The following is an 18,117-nucleotide window of genomic DNA, read 5'->3' as shown; positions in this document are numbered from 1 at the left end:
GTCCCGCTGATTCCGAATACTGCCAATTTGTATCTCCTCATTTCCGTTGTTATTTGACTGGTCCTCCCTGTCTCCCACATTGTCCAGACATTCCATGTACCTATAAAGAGTGTTGCTCTGGTTGTTAGAATGTGCATCGGCCGCGTGACTTCCGAAGAATCTCGGCTTTCATCATGAAGCATCATAATTCTTCCTTCAACTCTCAGGACAGAGTTTAAATGGATTAATTTGTTTAATCTGGTTGGCGTTTTTTAGCAAGATTTTTTCTACGGGATGGAGTTGTCAACCTCATGCCTAACCCTCCTCATTTACCTGGGCTTGGGACCGGCAGTAACTTTAGAAGAGCTACAGGCGGAGTTTGAAGCTGTTACTGTAGTATATTTTCAAATGCTTTGATTAACAAAACTCTTCACTCTAACAATCGACTATACTAACTAAACTATTGAATGACAAATGTTATTTTATCGATTCGAATATTGTCTAATAGGTCAAAAATAGTATTAGTTATAAGAGGAAAACATGATATTCACTTAGTATTGTTTTGTTTGAATCTTCTCATTGATGTTTTAGGGCTCAACTGGTCAGCCTCCAATTGGCACATGTGCATACTGTGCGTATTGCCTCGATATAGCTTAAATTCATAAGCATGGTAAGCAAAGATGGATAGTGGATAGCAGTGGAATCCAGGACACGCGTTTCGTCCTATTTGGGACTCTTCAACTGGGTTCAAGTCCCAGAGTGAACATCAACTCTGAGATGCAGGTACATCCGGCTGACGAGTCCCAAACACGACGAAACGCGCGTCCTGGATTCCACTTCTAGCCATTATCCATCTTTGCTTACCATGCTTATGAAAAAATGATATGTTTATAAGAAAATTGATTGCATAGTTAACTACCTAAATTGATATGAGTAATAATATCACTAAATTTACAAATGATTAGGATTCCTTTATAATGCAAGTAATTGACAGAATAGAACATTGTGGACCATTCAATATCCCCACTAACGTACAATGAACATAATTGCTTTTCTATATTATATTTATTTACTGCCCGCTCTATTTGAATGTCCATTATTTCAGTTAGGACGAAATCATAAAAGATTTAAAATAATTGAAAAAGTGATACTAAGATCCCAACTGTAGCCGCTACCTTCACTTAACGGTCAACCCTCCCTATTACATCGACACAATAGACCTATGGTGATTGAAGTGCAAGTTACTTTGGACTCAACCAAACAAGTCGGTTGGAGAACAATGTAAACTAAAAGCAGTAATTTAAAGTCTGAGAGCTAAGTTGTACTGCAGTGTAAAGAGAGAAATGATAAACAGCTATGCTGCATTCCCTCAAAGGAAGGAATGAGTTGGAAAAAGTCGCTTCTAAAAACAACATAGCACACCCTACTTCTCGGACTTTGGTCGTCGACAGTAAGGCTTTATAAGCATAGAGCGAACACATTAACAGCCACTCGCAAATAAGTTGTGGGTAATTGGGCTTAAGTAGTTTTACCTTGAGCTCTAGGGTCACGCTTCCAGGTCGCTAAGATTACTACTAATCCACTTTCTTCTTTATTATTCTTAGGAATAAATATCTTTCCACGATATGAACAACCATGAAGTGACAACTACCTATAAACCGCTCATAACACTCGACATAATCTCTAAATGACTAATGGGTAAGTAACATAGGATACTTTTGGTGGGCAATATGCCTATCATATGTAAATTAGAGATTACGCCTCTTCCCCATTAAATTCAATTTAACTACGTTACGTGACAAGATGAAAAAATTAGTCATCTAAAGTCAATTTAAGTATATGTAGCCTAATGAATAATAGTAGCATAAGGCTAGGTGGATTTTACGCGTCAATCATAAGGTTACAGGTTCAAACAACTCGTCATCTATTTCAATTTCACCAGCCGTCCTGATAATATATGTGTATGGTTGAAATCAGAATGCATAAACATGTACATTGATATGATTCATAGTCTAGTAAAGGAATACATAAACGGAACAGTAGTCATTGATATCTTATTTGTCCAATCTTAAGCAGTGATTGACTTTTTATCGATTAGGTTTTGGCTAGAACAAAATCAAGAAGTGAAGCTATCGGTCAAATCACCATGATCATCTAATTTTTCAGGTGCTTTTCAATTATAGAAGTGTAATATCGTTAGTGAACTTACCAACTACCTCAGCAGTAGTAGCAGCACGTCGACCACTTGGACGTTGTACAAGTGTATCCAGTGATTTCGGTTGACATAAACTAGCTAATCGTTGAACTAACGTAAATAAATTCGTGGAGACTAGAAGAGATGAAGATTGTGGTGGTAAAAGATTCCTTAAAGTGTTTCCACTAACTTTAGCATTATCATTATTACTGCTTCTGGAGTTAGATGAATTCATCGTGGTATTGTCATTATCTGAAACAGAACGTCTGGAAAAGCGTCTAGATGTCCAAAATTGTCGACTTAAAGGATTTAAACTACTGCTACTACTACTACCGCTAACTCCACAATCAGTATTTTTCGCAGAGACTTTTGAATTTTTCTTATTATTGCCCATTTCATTATTATAATTATCAATTTCATTATCTTGGACGATTAAACTATACTTTATTCGTTTCACAATCGAATTAATTAGTTTTGAAGCAAGTTCATAGTTTTCACTGAATGCCAGAAGTTTTGCACTTGGTGGATTATTATCAACATCCATATCAACTGATAATGATGACGATGATGATGTTGATAGAGAAGAAGTAGAAGGACCAGAGTAATTTACACTTGCATCTGATGAGATAATATTGCCAAAATTCCAAAATGTATAGTCTTCTAATGATGAATCTACAGTAGTTGACTGAATTAGAGAGAAAAAGAAATAGAAGTCAGTTTTCTTTGAAAAAGCATACAAAATATAGATAAGTACTTATGATTATTCTATTATTTGTCAAATATTTGCCTTTGCATTTAAAAATTATGCAGGAACGTCCGAAAACAACCACACCATTTCGATGATTGTCCTAAAAAGATATATTAGGGATTTCCTGGACCCCGGTTTCGTGCTACTTGGCACTCGTCAGCAAGAACTTGACACGCATGACATTGATCAACACCCAGTGATCAATCAATTGTGATTACATCTCAGTCCTACAGGAGGTCGGTTGCAGCCCGAATAGCTCAGTGGTAACGTCTCTGACTGTGAAGCTGAGTGATACGGGATCGAATCTATCAGGGAGCACCAGTGACAGTAGGGATTGTTATGGAACTTTAGCTGTCATTATGTGATTATGGATATGCACTTGAAATAGTGCAAATCCCTAGGATGTGTAATTTTATTAGATACCTATCAACCTCTTTATTTACATCAGACCGAGATGCAGATACAGTAGAAATCATGGATACGGGTAAAAACAAAAAAAGTCCTACATCACTGTACCTAGAATATCTACTATATGACGAAAAGATTGTAAAAGGTGATCTAATAAAAAATTTATATTGTTAAAGCAGTTATTATTTATGCACGTATGTATGCACTTATTCATTGACTTTTGTGATATGAGAAAACTAAAAGTAACATATTGGAATATTGAGTGCCAAGAATTCTAAATTGTTCTAGATATATAATACCATTTAGTAGAGACTTTCCAGAGAACTTACGGGTAAACAAGGGACTGTGTTATATCCTGATTGGATACTTATTGATTTCAGCTTGTTTCCAGGAGCTTTTAAAATATCAAAGTCACACATCAGCTTGTAAATATGATTGATGTTCCATACCTAAACTAAACTTGGAATTGTGCCTTCTTTTTACAGAATCTATCCGAAAATTTCTGTTTAAAGTTCAAATGCAGGAGAATTCCATGGGTTTTCACGGAGAAAGTTAGTACCACGGGTTCATTAACCTAGCATCCCAGAAGCGTCATTAGATGCATAAAACAGTATTGAGTTGATATCGTCGAAATAAACATTATCATTGTCATCATCAAAGGCAAATCTTCTACTACAGAAAACATTAAACTGACAGAAAATAAAAACTAAACATAGATTTTACAAACTTATTAGTTGAATTTATGATGAAACATACCGTATTTTGTAAACGATCAGCAATTGATGTATGTTCAGTTATAGTAGATGGGAATAATGGACCCAAAATAAAATCATTTATATCTGACGACATATCTAACCAACGTGAAAGATTACGTAACCAAGAACTTATTGGTTGAAAATTATTATTATTATTATTGTTGTTGTTGTTAGTAGTAGTAGTAGTGTTAGTAACAGAAGTGACAGGTCGGGATTGATTTGACTGTTCATCATTTGAAGATAACAGTCTTGATTGTAACCATTCAATAGGAAGATCTAAATAAATCGGACCTAACATTGGTAAATCCAATGTAGATATACATTTACATAATGGACAACGAAATTCAAATACCACCATTGATGAATTACGACTGCTAAGAAAAGACCAAAAAAAATAAATAAATAAAAAGAAATCTAATCAAAGCATACAACACTCAAGTGAGTAATATACCTCCACCTGAAGCTTCTCTAAAGTTATTGCCGGTCTCAAGCCCGCATAAAGAAGTAGGTTTGAGGGAGGGGTTATCAATCTCCCCCATAAAAAAACATCTTCACAAAAAGGCTTCCGAGGGAAATTAATCTAATAAAATATTCATAATTAGTTCTTATCATGTACTTTGTATCACGAACAAGTATGCAAACCTAATAAGCGAGCCGAAAAAGAGATTGATCGGAATTCGCCCCTTAACATCGAGAACGGTAAGATTCAAACAATTACAATTATATAATTAACTATTCAGTCAGGAAAGCCTGCTGAAGCTGATATAGATTTTTACATCATAGGATTTCTGGAATGGGGGAATTAAAGTATTTATTGATTTATCCTAAAATAGCTGTGTATTTATTTAACAAATGGAGAAAATTCTTATGAACTTCGATTATTTGTTTTTTTGAGAAAATAGTATAACCACCTCCCATCTGTCCTTATGGGGGGAAATTAGAACGTTGAGGACGATTGTCCGAGTTACTTTAGGAAAATGATGATAAATTTACACATATAACTTTATACAACTCTCGAATGGTTACACATGCATGAAAGACATTGTGCTCTAGCGAAACTTAATATTGCCATTTAGTTTTATCGGAGATAATTTTCAAGATCCTATTCTGCTGATTCGAAAAAAGGGGTTTTCGAATACACAAGCTTTTCAGTTGGCTTCAAAAGAAATTCAGCAAACAATCATAGTTAAAAATATAATTGAAAAAGTTATTCACGACGGACTACCAGACACTCGAGTGAGTTAGTACAATTTGAAGGTAAGTCGTTTTCGATGGAGCGGTGGCTTAATGCGTTGAAACAATGCACCTGTAATCAATCGATGGCACGTATGAACAATGTGATCTGTCTAGATCAGGTTTGTGCATGCATACTGTTCATACGACAAATGTAGCTCAAAAGCAGATTATGTAAACCCGATTACGTAAAAAATGAATTAGGCAGTTGAAAACGAAACGTTGATGAATATATGATCATCATCAAAAAATACTCACCGATTTAGATGATCTACTCGACCTTTTATTTGTCTTGCATATTTTGTTTTACATGCAGCATGCATAGGATGTGAACAAAAAGTGAAAAATGATCCTTCTTCTGAAATTGGATCACGACTAGAAACTAAAGGTCGTGGATGCCAAGGATCTAATATAAATGAATGATTGATATCTTGATCTGATGATGATGATAGACCATAACTATCAAGTAATTGATCAACTAAGCCAGGACCAAGAACATCTATAATAATTATGATTATCATTATTATAACGACATTTAACTCATTGCACAATTAAAATGAGAAGAAAATTACATTTAAACAATATCAAATATCAGGTCATTTTATACACTGATAGCATTATTAACTTGTATTAACACGAAGTGTGTGAGTAAATGTTCGGATAAAATGCATAGATTTGTTGTATGTACTTAGTATGGATAAACTGTATGCACTATGCTTTACATCAACAACAAGTTACCGTGGGAGACAACAAACTAGATTCAAGCGGAGGAAGAAATCAGGAAGAAACGCTGGAAGTGGATTGGGCATACTTTGAGGAAATCACCTAATTGCATTACAAGACAAGTCCTCACATGGAATCCTGAAGGCCAAAGGAAAAGAGGAAGACCAAAAAACACATTACGCCAACAAATAGAGACAGACATGAGAAGAATGAACAAAAAATGGATAGAACTAGAAAGGAAGGCCCAGGACAGAGTGGGCTGGAGAATGTTGGTCGGCGGCCTATGCTCCATTGGGAGTAACAGGCGTAAGTAAGTACTATGCTTTACAGGAATACCGACGTCACAACGGTACAAAGATGGGTTAAATTGACTAAAATTGCTTCAACGAACAATTAGAATTATTGTCGACAAATAATATTGATTTAAACAATCCTATATATCATAGGACAAAATTGACATACTTTTATTTGTGTAATCAATTGACATAGAAGTATCCTTTCGTAGCTCTAGACATCGTATACCAGATAATAATTCAGGAATTATTCGAAGTCCCATTCTTGATGAACCGGCACATGTAGCCGCAGCTGTTGTTGATACTGATGCAAGAAAAGGAATAAGCTAAAAACAAAAACAGAAGAGAGGTAAGAAGAATCAGGAATAAATGTAAAATGTCTAAAAAAAAGTTACTGACATTGAAATAATAGTGATACACAACGGAGACACAATTTGTAGTTCAGGAGGATGCTTTTAGTAGTGAGTATATCAAAATACCAGAGAATTTCTACAAACACAGAATCCAGATCAATCAAGAAACGGAAAAAGTCAACCAATAATATCATAGTAACGAGTAAACGGAACAAAACAGTTCACATATAAATAATCAGTCACAAACAATATCATCACAAAGGTTACATAAGTATATCAAAGGTAGACTCAATTTTGTTTAAGCACATAAACATTGGTACAAGGAGGCAATGAATTGACATGCGCCACATAAATCATTCGATTTGTATGAGGACTGGAATAATGTCCGGGTGCTCAGACCAAAACAGGTGGTTTTCTTGGGGGCTACATCCTGAGCCTTTGACCTTAAGGTTACGAGATGCAGTCTCATGGTAGCTGGTGACCAATAATTGGTTTATACGCCATTTATTCCCTCACGATCCTAGAGCGCATATGTACCATTGGTTTAGAATCAGGGTTTCCCAATCCCCTAGGTGGATTCTCTGTGTCCACTGACCCGGTTAAAGCGTCGGATATTTGCTTTTCGTCCCATCAATTTCTTAAACAACACCACCGCCGCGAGAGGGCAGTAAGTAGGGTTTCTTTGATAGTGTCTGTATACACATAGCCATGTGAGAGCATTTGGGGACGAAGAGCTGACTTCCCTCATACCCGGGCATTTGGAGGACATTTTGGTGTGGTTATTAATGTACATAATCAAGTGAGTTTCGAGTGAAAAAAAAAGAATTATGAATGCTTGTTATCATCGACCTCTGATCACAACACTGATTAGAAGAGGTTTGTGAGCCGATAGGGGATAAATGTTTCCTGTAATGTATCACAGTCAATTAGCTATTGGTCTGGAGTGAGTTGTACTGCTGGTTGAACGGAAGATTGTTGGTCCGATCATCATAATGAAGATAGAGTCAATAAATGCACCACTGGACGGTCAGTGGTTCCTATTATCCATGGGCCAGAGTTCACAATATAAACTATTTGAAAACAAGTTAGATGATGAAGATGAACAAAATAAACACAACGATACACACAAATGTAATAAAAATAGCTGTAATAAATTATCAATAACCTGATTGTCTTCATTATGAATTTTGTTAGCAGGAAATAGTTTATCATAATGCACAGGATGGTTACCAACAACTGTTGAGGATTCTGAACCAATCATTTCATTTTCAACACATAGACGCTCAGCAACAGACATTGTGACAGGACCTTCTAACCATCCAATACCACGTGATGATAGTACAGAAGATCGACATACATGGGCAGCCATAACCATTCGATTCGATGCTTGTTCTGTTACTTCTTCCTATCATAAAAATGGTAACAACATTGAAATAAGGATAATATGAAGTGAATCTATGCTGCAGATTATCATAATAATTGATTAATGATTCGGAGCTTAAAGAGATTGTTGAATTTGAAGTTAGCAAAGTAAACCGATGGGCGCAAAAACAAAATTAAAAAGGGCGCGACGTTCGTTGGTATATCTGAAAGTCCTGGGTCCGACCCTGTAGAGATATTCCTGTGAATATCCCAACAGACCCTTTGAGAGGTTGAGAATGACCACAAGAAAAACATTTTCATATTGCCAGAGTTCAACTTCAAAAAAATGAAGATGTATCCATTTTTCTTCCGAAGAAAACAATAAAGAATTTATTCGATTGAGAAGTAGGATAAGAAAATTATACAATCAAATTATACACATACAATAACATACCAAGCATAAATTACAAGTTACTAATTCAGTATTTTGTACAGTTGAACTATCTGTTCCTCGTAAATGTGATGAATCTGATATGATGAAAGCAGCACCACCTAAAGATCTTGTTGGACCAAGTGCACATTGTTGTACTACAGTCGAAATGATTGATTCAGATTGTGTTATTGTTGACTGATTATTATTGTTGTTCATTGTTTCAGGAGAATCAATATCCATTAATTCAGCCTAAAAAAAGTATGTATCAGCATAATAAAACAAGCAATGAATTGTACAGTGATGTTTCAATGTAGTCGACTCTGAGATTATGATAAAAAATAATTTCAAGTATCAGTCAGTCACAACGTAGAACTTCGTACGTACGTACATACATTATTTCGAATCGCCATACCACATTAGCACAGAGATCCAGTTGTTCATTCAAATACCATAGTGGTAGAAGTAGTAAGAGTATAAGCATTATTGTGAAAGATTAGGGTTTCGAGATGTTATTGAAGGAGTATAATACAGTGAAATGAATTTGGAAAGAGAGAAAGGATACGGACATGAAGAATTCAGAAGATTAGAATTTGGTAGAACACAAAGAGTGGATGCACCTTCGTCATTGCAAACGATTTTGAGCCATGTCATTCAAGGTCTCTAACCATCGGTTGCTATCATCTCGCTAATCCCAACCAGGTAGTCTACACCTACCAACATGGCGCAGTCCACTTGTCAGTGACTTCATGGATTTATGCCATGTTTTGGTCTGGCCGCCCCTAGCTTTCTTCAACCTACTCCTACACCATATAGCATTGCACGTCGGAACAGTCGGTTGTTGGGCATACGTAACAAGTGTCCCAGCCATCTCAACTGATGAAGTTCCACTACTTCATCAATCGATTTTCCATCCCTACCTAGTACCCGTTTACTAACATCTACATTACTTACCCAGTGGTCCCAGGATATACGAGTAATGCTTCGAAGACACCTATGATCAAATAGTAGCAGCCTACGAATATGCTCTACTCTTATCGGCCATGTTTCAAGTGTAGACTTTATACAGTTTTACATGATAACCAAGAAGTAGTTATGCAACATACAACAAATGATCAATTGAATGACGATCAAAAGAAATAAGTTGCTTCAATTAAATTTGTACATTTAGCTACAGATTACACATATTACCACATTGAGTAATCCTTAGTGCTGATAGAATTTGCCAAATAGTCATTGAACAAAACCATGATTCAACATCACAGTGAAGTATTTTTTCTTATTATATAAGAATGCGAACAATCACAATTCTGATGATTTACACCTATCTAGCTTTCGTGAAAATTTCCTGCTAAAATCATTAAATAGTATATGCATACACTATTAATGCCAATTAGTGGAATACAGTAAATTAGGTTAGTGAGAAATTCCTTATTTCTATTTCTTTAAACACTTTTACTATCCTATTTTTAATATTTGAGTTTATATTGACTAAATAGAGCTGGTCCCTAAAAATTGTGCTTGATTCAAAAATGCTAAATAAAATCTTAAGCAATATATAACCTCTTTAAATGTTGAGGAGTCCCATAATAGGACGAAACGGCCGTTCAGTGCTTCCAGGTTTTCCATGGTGGTTTAGCTTCAATGGACTCATGATTTCAACTATGAAAATACTAAATTTTCTATAAAACCCCTTCTGTTCTTTAAATTCCTCAAAGTTACAGGGAGAGAGTAACTGTGACCTACGGAGTTAACAGCAAGTTGAGACGCAGCAGAAACCTTGAGACGTACATTGGATTTCAATCTATCTATAGTGTCGACAATCCATTATGTAGTCGAACAATAATGTATTTCCACAAAGTTCTTAATGTGTTAGAATCAAAAATTATGTAAAATGGAAAGTACATATCATTTCAGGATACTAAACATACTTCGTTTGTAGTTGCCTCATTCTGTGATAACGAATCCATAAAATTTCTTTGCATGTTTGACATACGTGCCATAATTCGTGCACGTCGAGCTCGTGCTTTCTCTGCACGATCTTGTTTAACTTGTGCACTTGACAACTGATAAGATGAAGGTTCCTAAGATAGTAAACAGAGTGACATAGGTAATTTATTTTATTTTTTTGATAAAAAACTAGGGATATTTTTAACATAATTAAAACAAAAAACATCACAGAACTCCATAAAATATAAGCCATTAATAGTAAACCGAAAATTACAATTGGGACATTTGGTAAAACGATAAATAGACGGGAGAAATACTTCTTTAGTTTTTCATCATGACTCTCTCTCTCTCTCTCTCTCTCTCTCTCTTGAATGAACCCGCTAAGACGGATGCAAACTAACCACAGGTCCTGTCCTATGTTGTCTATAACTGACCAACTGACAAATTTACATGCTTAAAACATTCATCACATAATCATTGTGAATAAACACGAGTCATTTGGCCTCCTATATGTGTAAACCACAAATTCAAGAGATTTAATGAAATACAAGGAATTGGAGTTACGTTTACTTATTTATTTATTTAAACACATAAATACTGGTATAAGGAACACCAGATAAATATGCGTCACACAAATCTCATTTGATTAATGTGAGGGCTGTGATACTGCCCAGGTGCCCAGACTGAAACAGATGGTTTTCTTAGGGGGCCACACCCGGAGCCTTTGATCCGAATGTCTGATCCACAAGGCAGTGGAGCATCGTGAGGAGATGCAGTCCCATGGTAGACGGTGATTAACGGTTGATTCATACGCCATTTGTTCCCTCAGGATACTGGAGCCCATGTGCACCATTGGTTTTGAATCAGGGTTTTCCAACTCCCCGAACATTCGCTTTTCGTCCTCTCAATTTCGTAAACAACACCCCCGCCACGAGAAGGCAGTGAGTAGGATTTCCCTGGCAGGGGCTATATACGCGTGGTCATATGAGAGCATTTCGAGAGGGAGAGCAGACTCTCCCCACTCTCGGCCGTACCAGGGCATTTGGGGGCTGGAGTTACTTTACAGTTATTATACAACCTTATTCAACAAGAATAATAGCATAGGGTAACCAATTGTACCTCAATAAACTTTATTTATGCAGGGAATTACAAAGAAATAATTAGTAACCTTTTTTATGAACAAATTACCTTTTTTATTTCACCAAGTTCAGACGAAAGTTTATGAACAGACTGTTGTCCACCTATCATACCTTGTACAACTTCATTCCAATAATCTAAAGTCCATCTACAATAATAAAGATGACAAAATACATATATCATGACTAGTAAATTCAATATTCAGATATGGATAGACATATGTTAGGTGATTAAGGGTTATCAGTAAGATTTACAGGAATTAAGTTTTGTACTAGTTGACATTCACTAAAAATGAAAATTTGTGATTATGAAGTACATGATACTTCGCAGGCGATTCGCAAGTGTTACGGTTAATGCGACAAGCTCTAGATAAACATATATTCGGTAACAACATAGTAACTAACTAGCGTATTTTCATACTTCGAATAGCTTGAGACAGAAGAAATACTTGTATGAACTAGACAGAAGTTTACCTGAACATTTTAGGACTTGAAACACCGACCATTAAAATATATGGTTATCAAATCAAAAAAGAATTCAGTATTCGGGCATAATAAACTGTTATAACTTGTGGCCGAGTGGAGGCCTTGTTGAAGTATGACGTGATAAGACCGCCAATCAGAGAGCAGCGAATTATCGATTGGAACAGTGATACACGAAAACTGTACGAGCAGTCTAGAGTACGTATCGGTCCTGCTTCTGCCTAGCCCAGTCAGTTAAGTCCAGAACACCAATAACAGCCTCTGCAGTATGATTCATTGTATTTCAAACATACTGAGTTTATATACCAAACAGACAAACCGCATCGCACCAATAAAATAGAAAATAACATTTGTACAAGACTCAGCCAAATGTGGCTGTGAATAGGGGGAACAGTAATTAGTAGACTGGGTGTAATTCGTGAATGGTAAATCGTATAACAACAATCTATGGGTTAGAATAAAGCTTACAATAAGAGGGACACTAATATGAATACTCTATTTATTTAGCGATTATACGATAAAAAATATATACATGATATTGGTTCATAAATAGATCCCAAAGTTACCATCCATTATTCTTATCGTGACATAACATAAACACTAGACCAACTCAACAACTACCAGGAGAAAAAACCAAAGGAAGGCTATGGTAAAATAAAAATTAATTTACCTACCTAATCAAATCCGAGTGATCATCGTGATATGTAGAATTCAATATGCGTACCAATCGAGAAGTTATGCAATTACTGGAATTTAGAAAAAAGACATGACTAATTACAAAAAATTAGAAGTATTTGTTCCACAATTACCATTAACTACAAGGGTTGAAAACTGGCAGAATGGATATCAATGAGACAGTTGAATAATTGCCAGAAAAAACGCGAATGGCTGAGATGGAAAAGATTATTACACTCTAGTGTACTGGGAAAAAACATATCTTTAGTGTCTTAATGGACTTAAATCACTGAATATTGCATAAACCACATTACTTTCAAACGCATTGCTGTAGTAGAATGTAAAGAGATTATCATCCCTCACTGATTAATAACACATTTCAGGTTGTAACATCTTTAAAAGAAACACGGGAATAAAAGTGAACTTCCTGTGTATAAACCGCACTAATTGTTAGGGAGAGTTTACCTTAGGGAAGAAGGGGGGAAGTCCCACAACTAAGAACCTCATTATAATTCTAAACAAATGGTGCATATAGGATCCAATGAATGGTATACGAATTTACTTCCTTCACTTGGGATCATGAAAAATTATTTCCTAAGACATTCAGATATTCAAATGACTGATGAATAAATTCCTACGCAAACAGCTTTCCTTTGAAAAGTCTATTCATTTTATTATGTCATACATATACAATGAAAATCAGAGTGGACATTTCAAAACACAAATAGTAAATAAGTTAACCTAACCAAATCCACATGACTGTAGACACGTACTGTACTTAAGCTACACATATTATATGTACCAAAGATGTTGCTAAGTGGATGCTCACAAACTTTTCTGTAAAGTTAAGTGCGTAAAATTTAATTCAGTTGTAAACACAAGCTATGATACATATTTGGTGAAAATTCTTCGTATTGATGGTAATTACCTTACTTAGGAAATGATAGTAAATCAGTTGATATGGTCATGAATCTTCGTCGACTGAGATGGTTATACCACGTGTTACGTATGCCTAAACACCGATTACCACGACGCACAATGCTGGCTAGTATTAGGGATGTTTGGAAGAAAGTTAGGGACGGTCAAATCAAAAAGTGGCATCAGAGCATGAAGTCACTAACTTCTAGTCTAAGCCATGTTGGTAGATACAGACTACCTGGTTGGGGTCTGCGTGACTATCATAACCAATCGTTGGAGACTGTGTGACATAGCTCAGAATCTATCATAATGGCGTAGATGTATACACTCTTTATCTTCCCTTCAACCTTGAGATTCAAATTGCTTTAAATCTTTCTTTCTTCCTGTGCTATATCCTTATATACAAACTTTTATATACTACCACCACTAAATTAACTATTTCTATGAATCCCGTGTTCATCTTGTTGTGCTAACGAGGTATGATAACGGACTGACGCATAAATGTGCCTGGTCCTACGTTGTAGCTGACTGACTGACAGACCTTACTTTTAAAAAATGCTAATAACAATAAACATACTTATTTAAAAGTGTAAACAAAACAGATTTATCGATTGTGTCTGACTTCAACCAATGCCCGGAACGTGCAAGCTCTTTTAATTCAGCATCTGATTCATTTTGTTCTGGGACACGGCTAACGGCCGTCAAAAACGGATATGAACCAGTTTTACTAAGAAATGAATGGAAAACAAAAGAGAAAATGAAGACGTGGTGAAATTTTATTCGATTTAGTTATAAATAAATTGATAAGTGTTATTCCAAATTTACGAGATAGAGATTTAGTCTGTAAAACATTCAATCCTAGTGTAAGATAACGGTATATGATTACGTATAATTCGGACGTTCTTTTGCAGGAAAGTTTTCAGTCTCTGAAGTAAAACTGAATTTAAATTGTAAAATGCATCTGTAGTTCGAAGGGGTTTTGTGGAGATTTCAGTATTTTCATAGTTGAAATTAGGAGTTAATTGAAGCTAGACCAGCATGGAAAACCTGAAAGTACTGGACGGCCGTTTCGTCCTATTATGGGACTCCTCAGCAATGCGCATACACGATCCCGCACTCGCAAGATTCGAACCCAGGACCTACCAGTCTCGCGCGCGTGCACTTAACCGACAGACCACTGAGCCGGCATCCAACGGACAGAACGGCCGTCCAGTGCTTCCAGGTTTTCCATAGTGCTCTAGTTTCAATTAACTCATGATTTCAACTATGAAAAAGCATCTGTAGTTATTGAATTCGGAAACCCAAACGTTAGTGCTAAGAAAATTAATTATTTAAGCGCTAAATTCAGTAGTTTTGCAAAAAAGGAACCCAAGATTTCCAGTGTTCTTATTGAACTGGAGAGGGGTTCGAAATTGAAACCAAACAGTTAGCCACTTTGTTAATATTAGCTGCAGGGAATAAATAAAATGGTTATCATTGTTGCATATCATTCTCAAATGGTATGGCTGAGGTGAGATACAAATGTATCTTCTACAAAACAGAAGAGAAAATACAACTTAATATTATCCAGAAAACTGAAGAGTAACTTAATTTATACATTCAAAAAAAATAGCAACAATGCTTAAAAACTGTTAGCAGGATAGAGTTCTGACTGTTGTATAAACTGATTGAATCGGAAGTACGCTGATTGACCGATGTTCAACCAAACAGCGCTAGCAGACGAGCAGAGATCCTGCAATATTCTTGTATAAAATGTGATGTTTTTACAAACGTATCTCTATTATTTGGATTATTGGAATAAGAATATTGTTCCGGTGAAGGAACGTTGAGTGAGGTATAGTGTCTAAAGCATATTAATGTTATCTGTTTTAAAAGGACGAATTCTTGTTTAATATTGGGTGCCATATGATCAGGCCGTTATTATGGGAGAACTACTATCCAACAAGATTTATTTGCCCATCCGTGCAAGGAGGCCCAATAACCAATGAACAATGACGGAGAACTGAATGTAATCGATTCCCTTCGTACCAGTATAACCCTAATCGTTTGTAACATAACAATAACTGCAAGTTCAACCATAACTCAATCGTAATCGTTTATCGAGTTTCAACACTTAAAAATTAGAACAACCACACAAAAACAATCAGCGCTATAATAAAATCCAAACAAACTTACCTTCCATTTAATTCATCTTCATACAATGCAACAGTAATCAAATGTAATAACAAATCTAATAGACTATGTGACCACCATGAAGCTGATGTTCCATGAGAATAGGCAATATCTAATAGTGTTTTAATTAAACGTACAAATGTAACACATTGAATAATATGTAATGGACCAGGATGAACAGATGGTGTAAATCTGTGTAAAGGACGAGGAGCTGGTGGTGGTATTGGAAGATTTTTTAAATTGATATTATTTTGTTCTTGAATCCATTTCTTTAAACATTTAGAAACATTTGCTTCAGCCTATTGAAGATAATAAAAACGAAGTTTTGTTTATGTCCTGGGTTAAACTATTAAGCACAATTCTATTCAACCTAATAAGAAAAACGACTAAAAATACAGACTCCAAGTTCGTCGTAATATGCATTATCCTAATGGATAACTTTATTCTCAATCTTTTCTATGATGTATCTCATTTCCATTGCTATTTGACTGGTCTTTCCTGTCTCCCACATTGTCCGGACATTCCATGTACCTATAAAGAGTGTTGCTCTGGTTGTTAGAAGGTGAATCGGCCTCGTGACTTCCGAAAAAGAGGAAGGCCAAAGAACACATTACGCCGGGAAATAGAAGCAGATATGAAAAGGATGAATAACAACTGGAAAGAACTGTAAAGGAAGGCTCAGGACAGAGTTGGATGGAGAATGCTGGTGAGCGGCCTATGCTCCTCCACAAGGAGTAACAGGCGTAAGTAAGTAAGTTTTCTATGATGTCAATATAATGGCGATGAGAATCTGTATTAATTATTTACTAAACAATTCAAAGTGTTTTCAAGAATTAGTCTACGAGAATACAGTTGACATTAACAGTTCTAAAATTATTCTTGCTGCAACTTCGGAGGAATGACCACTTGTTTTTGATAACTAATGTACTTTTTCAACCATTTAGCTTGAATTCTAAACAGACAAACAACATTAAACAGAATATTTGAAGCGAATATAACATTGAAGAAGAATATAAAAATACTTTTGTTGGTTATGATACAAGTTGTTATTCTCTATTTTATGGTACGATGTGGTCAGTCTGTTTGGTATATAAACTCAATATGTTTGAAATACAACGATTCATACCACAGAGGCTGTTATTGGTGTTCTGGATGTAACTGGCTGGGCTAGGCAGAAAGCAGGATCGATAAGCACTCTAGACTGCTTGTACGGATTTCGTCTGTCACTGTTCCAATCGATAATTCGCTGCTCTCTGATTGGCGGTCTCATCAAGTCACACATTAACTAGGCATCCACTAGTCCTCAAGATATAACAGAAACCCAAAATGAATTCTAGAAGTTTATTAATCATTTAAAAATAGATTGATCGAATGTGTCTTCAGTTTACTTATTATTCTAACAGACTTAAAACTACAATGTAATGTTTTAGATACTCATACATTTTCTACGACTGTGGAAACCAAATGTTTTACAGTAATATTTGAATTGATGTTTATCAAAACTATATTGTACAAACATACTAGCATATATATGATAGTACACTTACAGCTGTTTGTTCCGGATGTCGATATCCCCAATAAAATCGATTAAATCGATATGCCATATATTCTGGTCGTATACTGAACACTGTACGGTTATTCACCGATGATTGTACGGCTAGTTTACGTAATATTTTAGGTAATGCATTTTCTATAGCACGTTTATTAGCACTCCTCGATATTGAAGCAGATAACACTGATGGTCTAGGACCCACATCCATAGGACAAGATGATGTTGACGATTGTTGTATTTCTTCTGTGCTCATTTCATGGTCTGATTGATCTGACTGTTGATGTGTTGAATCGGATTGTTCCGTCGGAGTTCTTAATAATAAACTACTTGCATTTTGATATGGAAGGATGGATAATAATTCACTGTAACTTAAAGGTTTCAGGCATAATGTATGTATAACATCATTAATTAAGCTCGGATAGTAAACTTCCGATTCATTATCAATCAGGATTTCATCCAAACAACTCAACAATTTATTATTAGAGTCGTTCACCATATAGTAGTCTTTGGTAAAATAACCCATTGAAGGACGTGATCGATTAGAAACACATGCCAATATAACGCGTAACAACATTTCCACTGCATGCACACGACCAAGACCGGGTTCTTTAGAAGACACATCACTGAATTATTGTTTTGTATTTTTATTTTTAAAAAATAAAAGTTGGATAAAGAGAAAACATTTAATAAAAGACAACGATTTTGGAAGTTCAGCATTTATCAACTGCTTACTTATAAGTAGCTTGCTATTCT

The 18,117-nt window shown here is 35.6% G+C and overlaps 1 protein-coding gene across 1 annotated transcript in view; it reads right to left on the bottom strand.

Annotated features, from left to right (window-relative positions):
* Positions 1 to 18,117, bottom strand: part of Smp_176060 (ubiquitin ligase E3 alpha-related) — a gene marked incomplete at both ends in the record, with an annotated part of 75,075 nt that overhangs the window by 17,679 nt on the left and 39,279 nt on the right. Inside the window, 13 exons of the mRNA XM_018791679.1 lie at positions 2,196 to 2,858; positions 4,086 to 4,212; positions 4,309 to 4,458; positions 5,576 to 5,816; positions 6,503 to 6,659; positions 7,852 to 8,091; positions 8,503 to 8,730; positions 10,410 to 10,562; positions 11,617 to 11,713; positions 12,722 to 12,793; positions 14,218 to 14,367; positions 15,816 to 16,111; positions 17,360 to 17,987. Coding sequence (XP_018645194.1) covers positions 2,196 to 2,858; positions 4,086 to 4,212; positions 4,309 to 4,458; positions 5,576 to 5,816; positions 6,503 to 6,659; positions 7,852 to 8,091; positions 8,503 to 8,730; positions 10,410 to 10,562; positions 11,617 to 11,713; positions 12,722 to 12,793; positions 14,218 to 14,367; positions 15,816 to 16,111; positions 17,360 to 17,987 — 3,202 coding nt within the window. The remainder of the gene's footprint in view (positions 1 to 2,195; positions 2,859 to 4,085; positions 4,213 to 4,308; positions 4,459 to 5,575; positions 5,817 to 6,502; positions 6,660 to 7,851; positions 8,092 to 8,502; positions 8,731 to 10,409; positions 10,563 to 11,616; positions 11,714 to 12,721; positions 12,794 to 14,217; positions 14,368 to 15,815; positions 16,112 to 17,359; positions 17,988 to 18,117) is intronic.

The sequence above is a fragment of the Schistosoma mansoni genome (assembly GCF_000237925.1).
Source record: "Schistosoma mansoni, WGS project CABG00000000 data, chromosome 1 unplaced supercontig 0135, strain Puerto Rico, whole genome shotgun sequence".
Taxonomy (NCBI): domain Eukaryota; kingdom Metazoa; phylum Platyhelminthes; class Trematoda; order Strigeidida; family Schistosomatidae; genus Schistosoma; species Schistosoma mansoni.
Note: the sequence above shows the minus strand (reverse complement) of the source record. Positions and strands in the feature narration are given on the sequence as shown.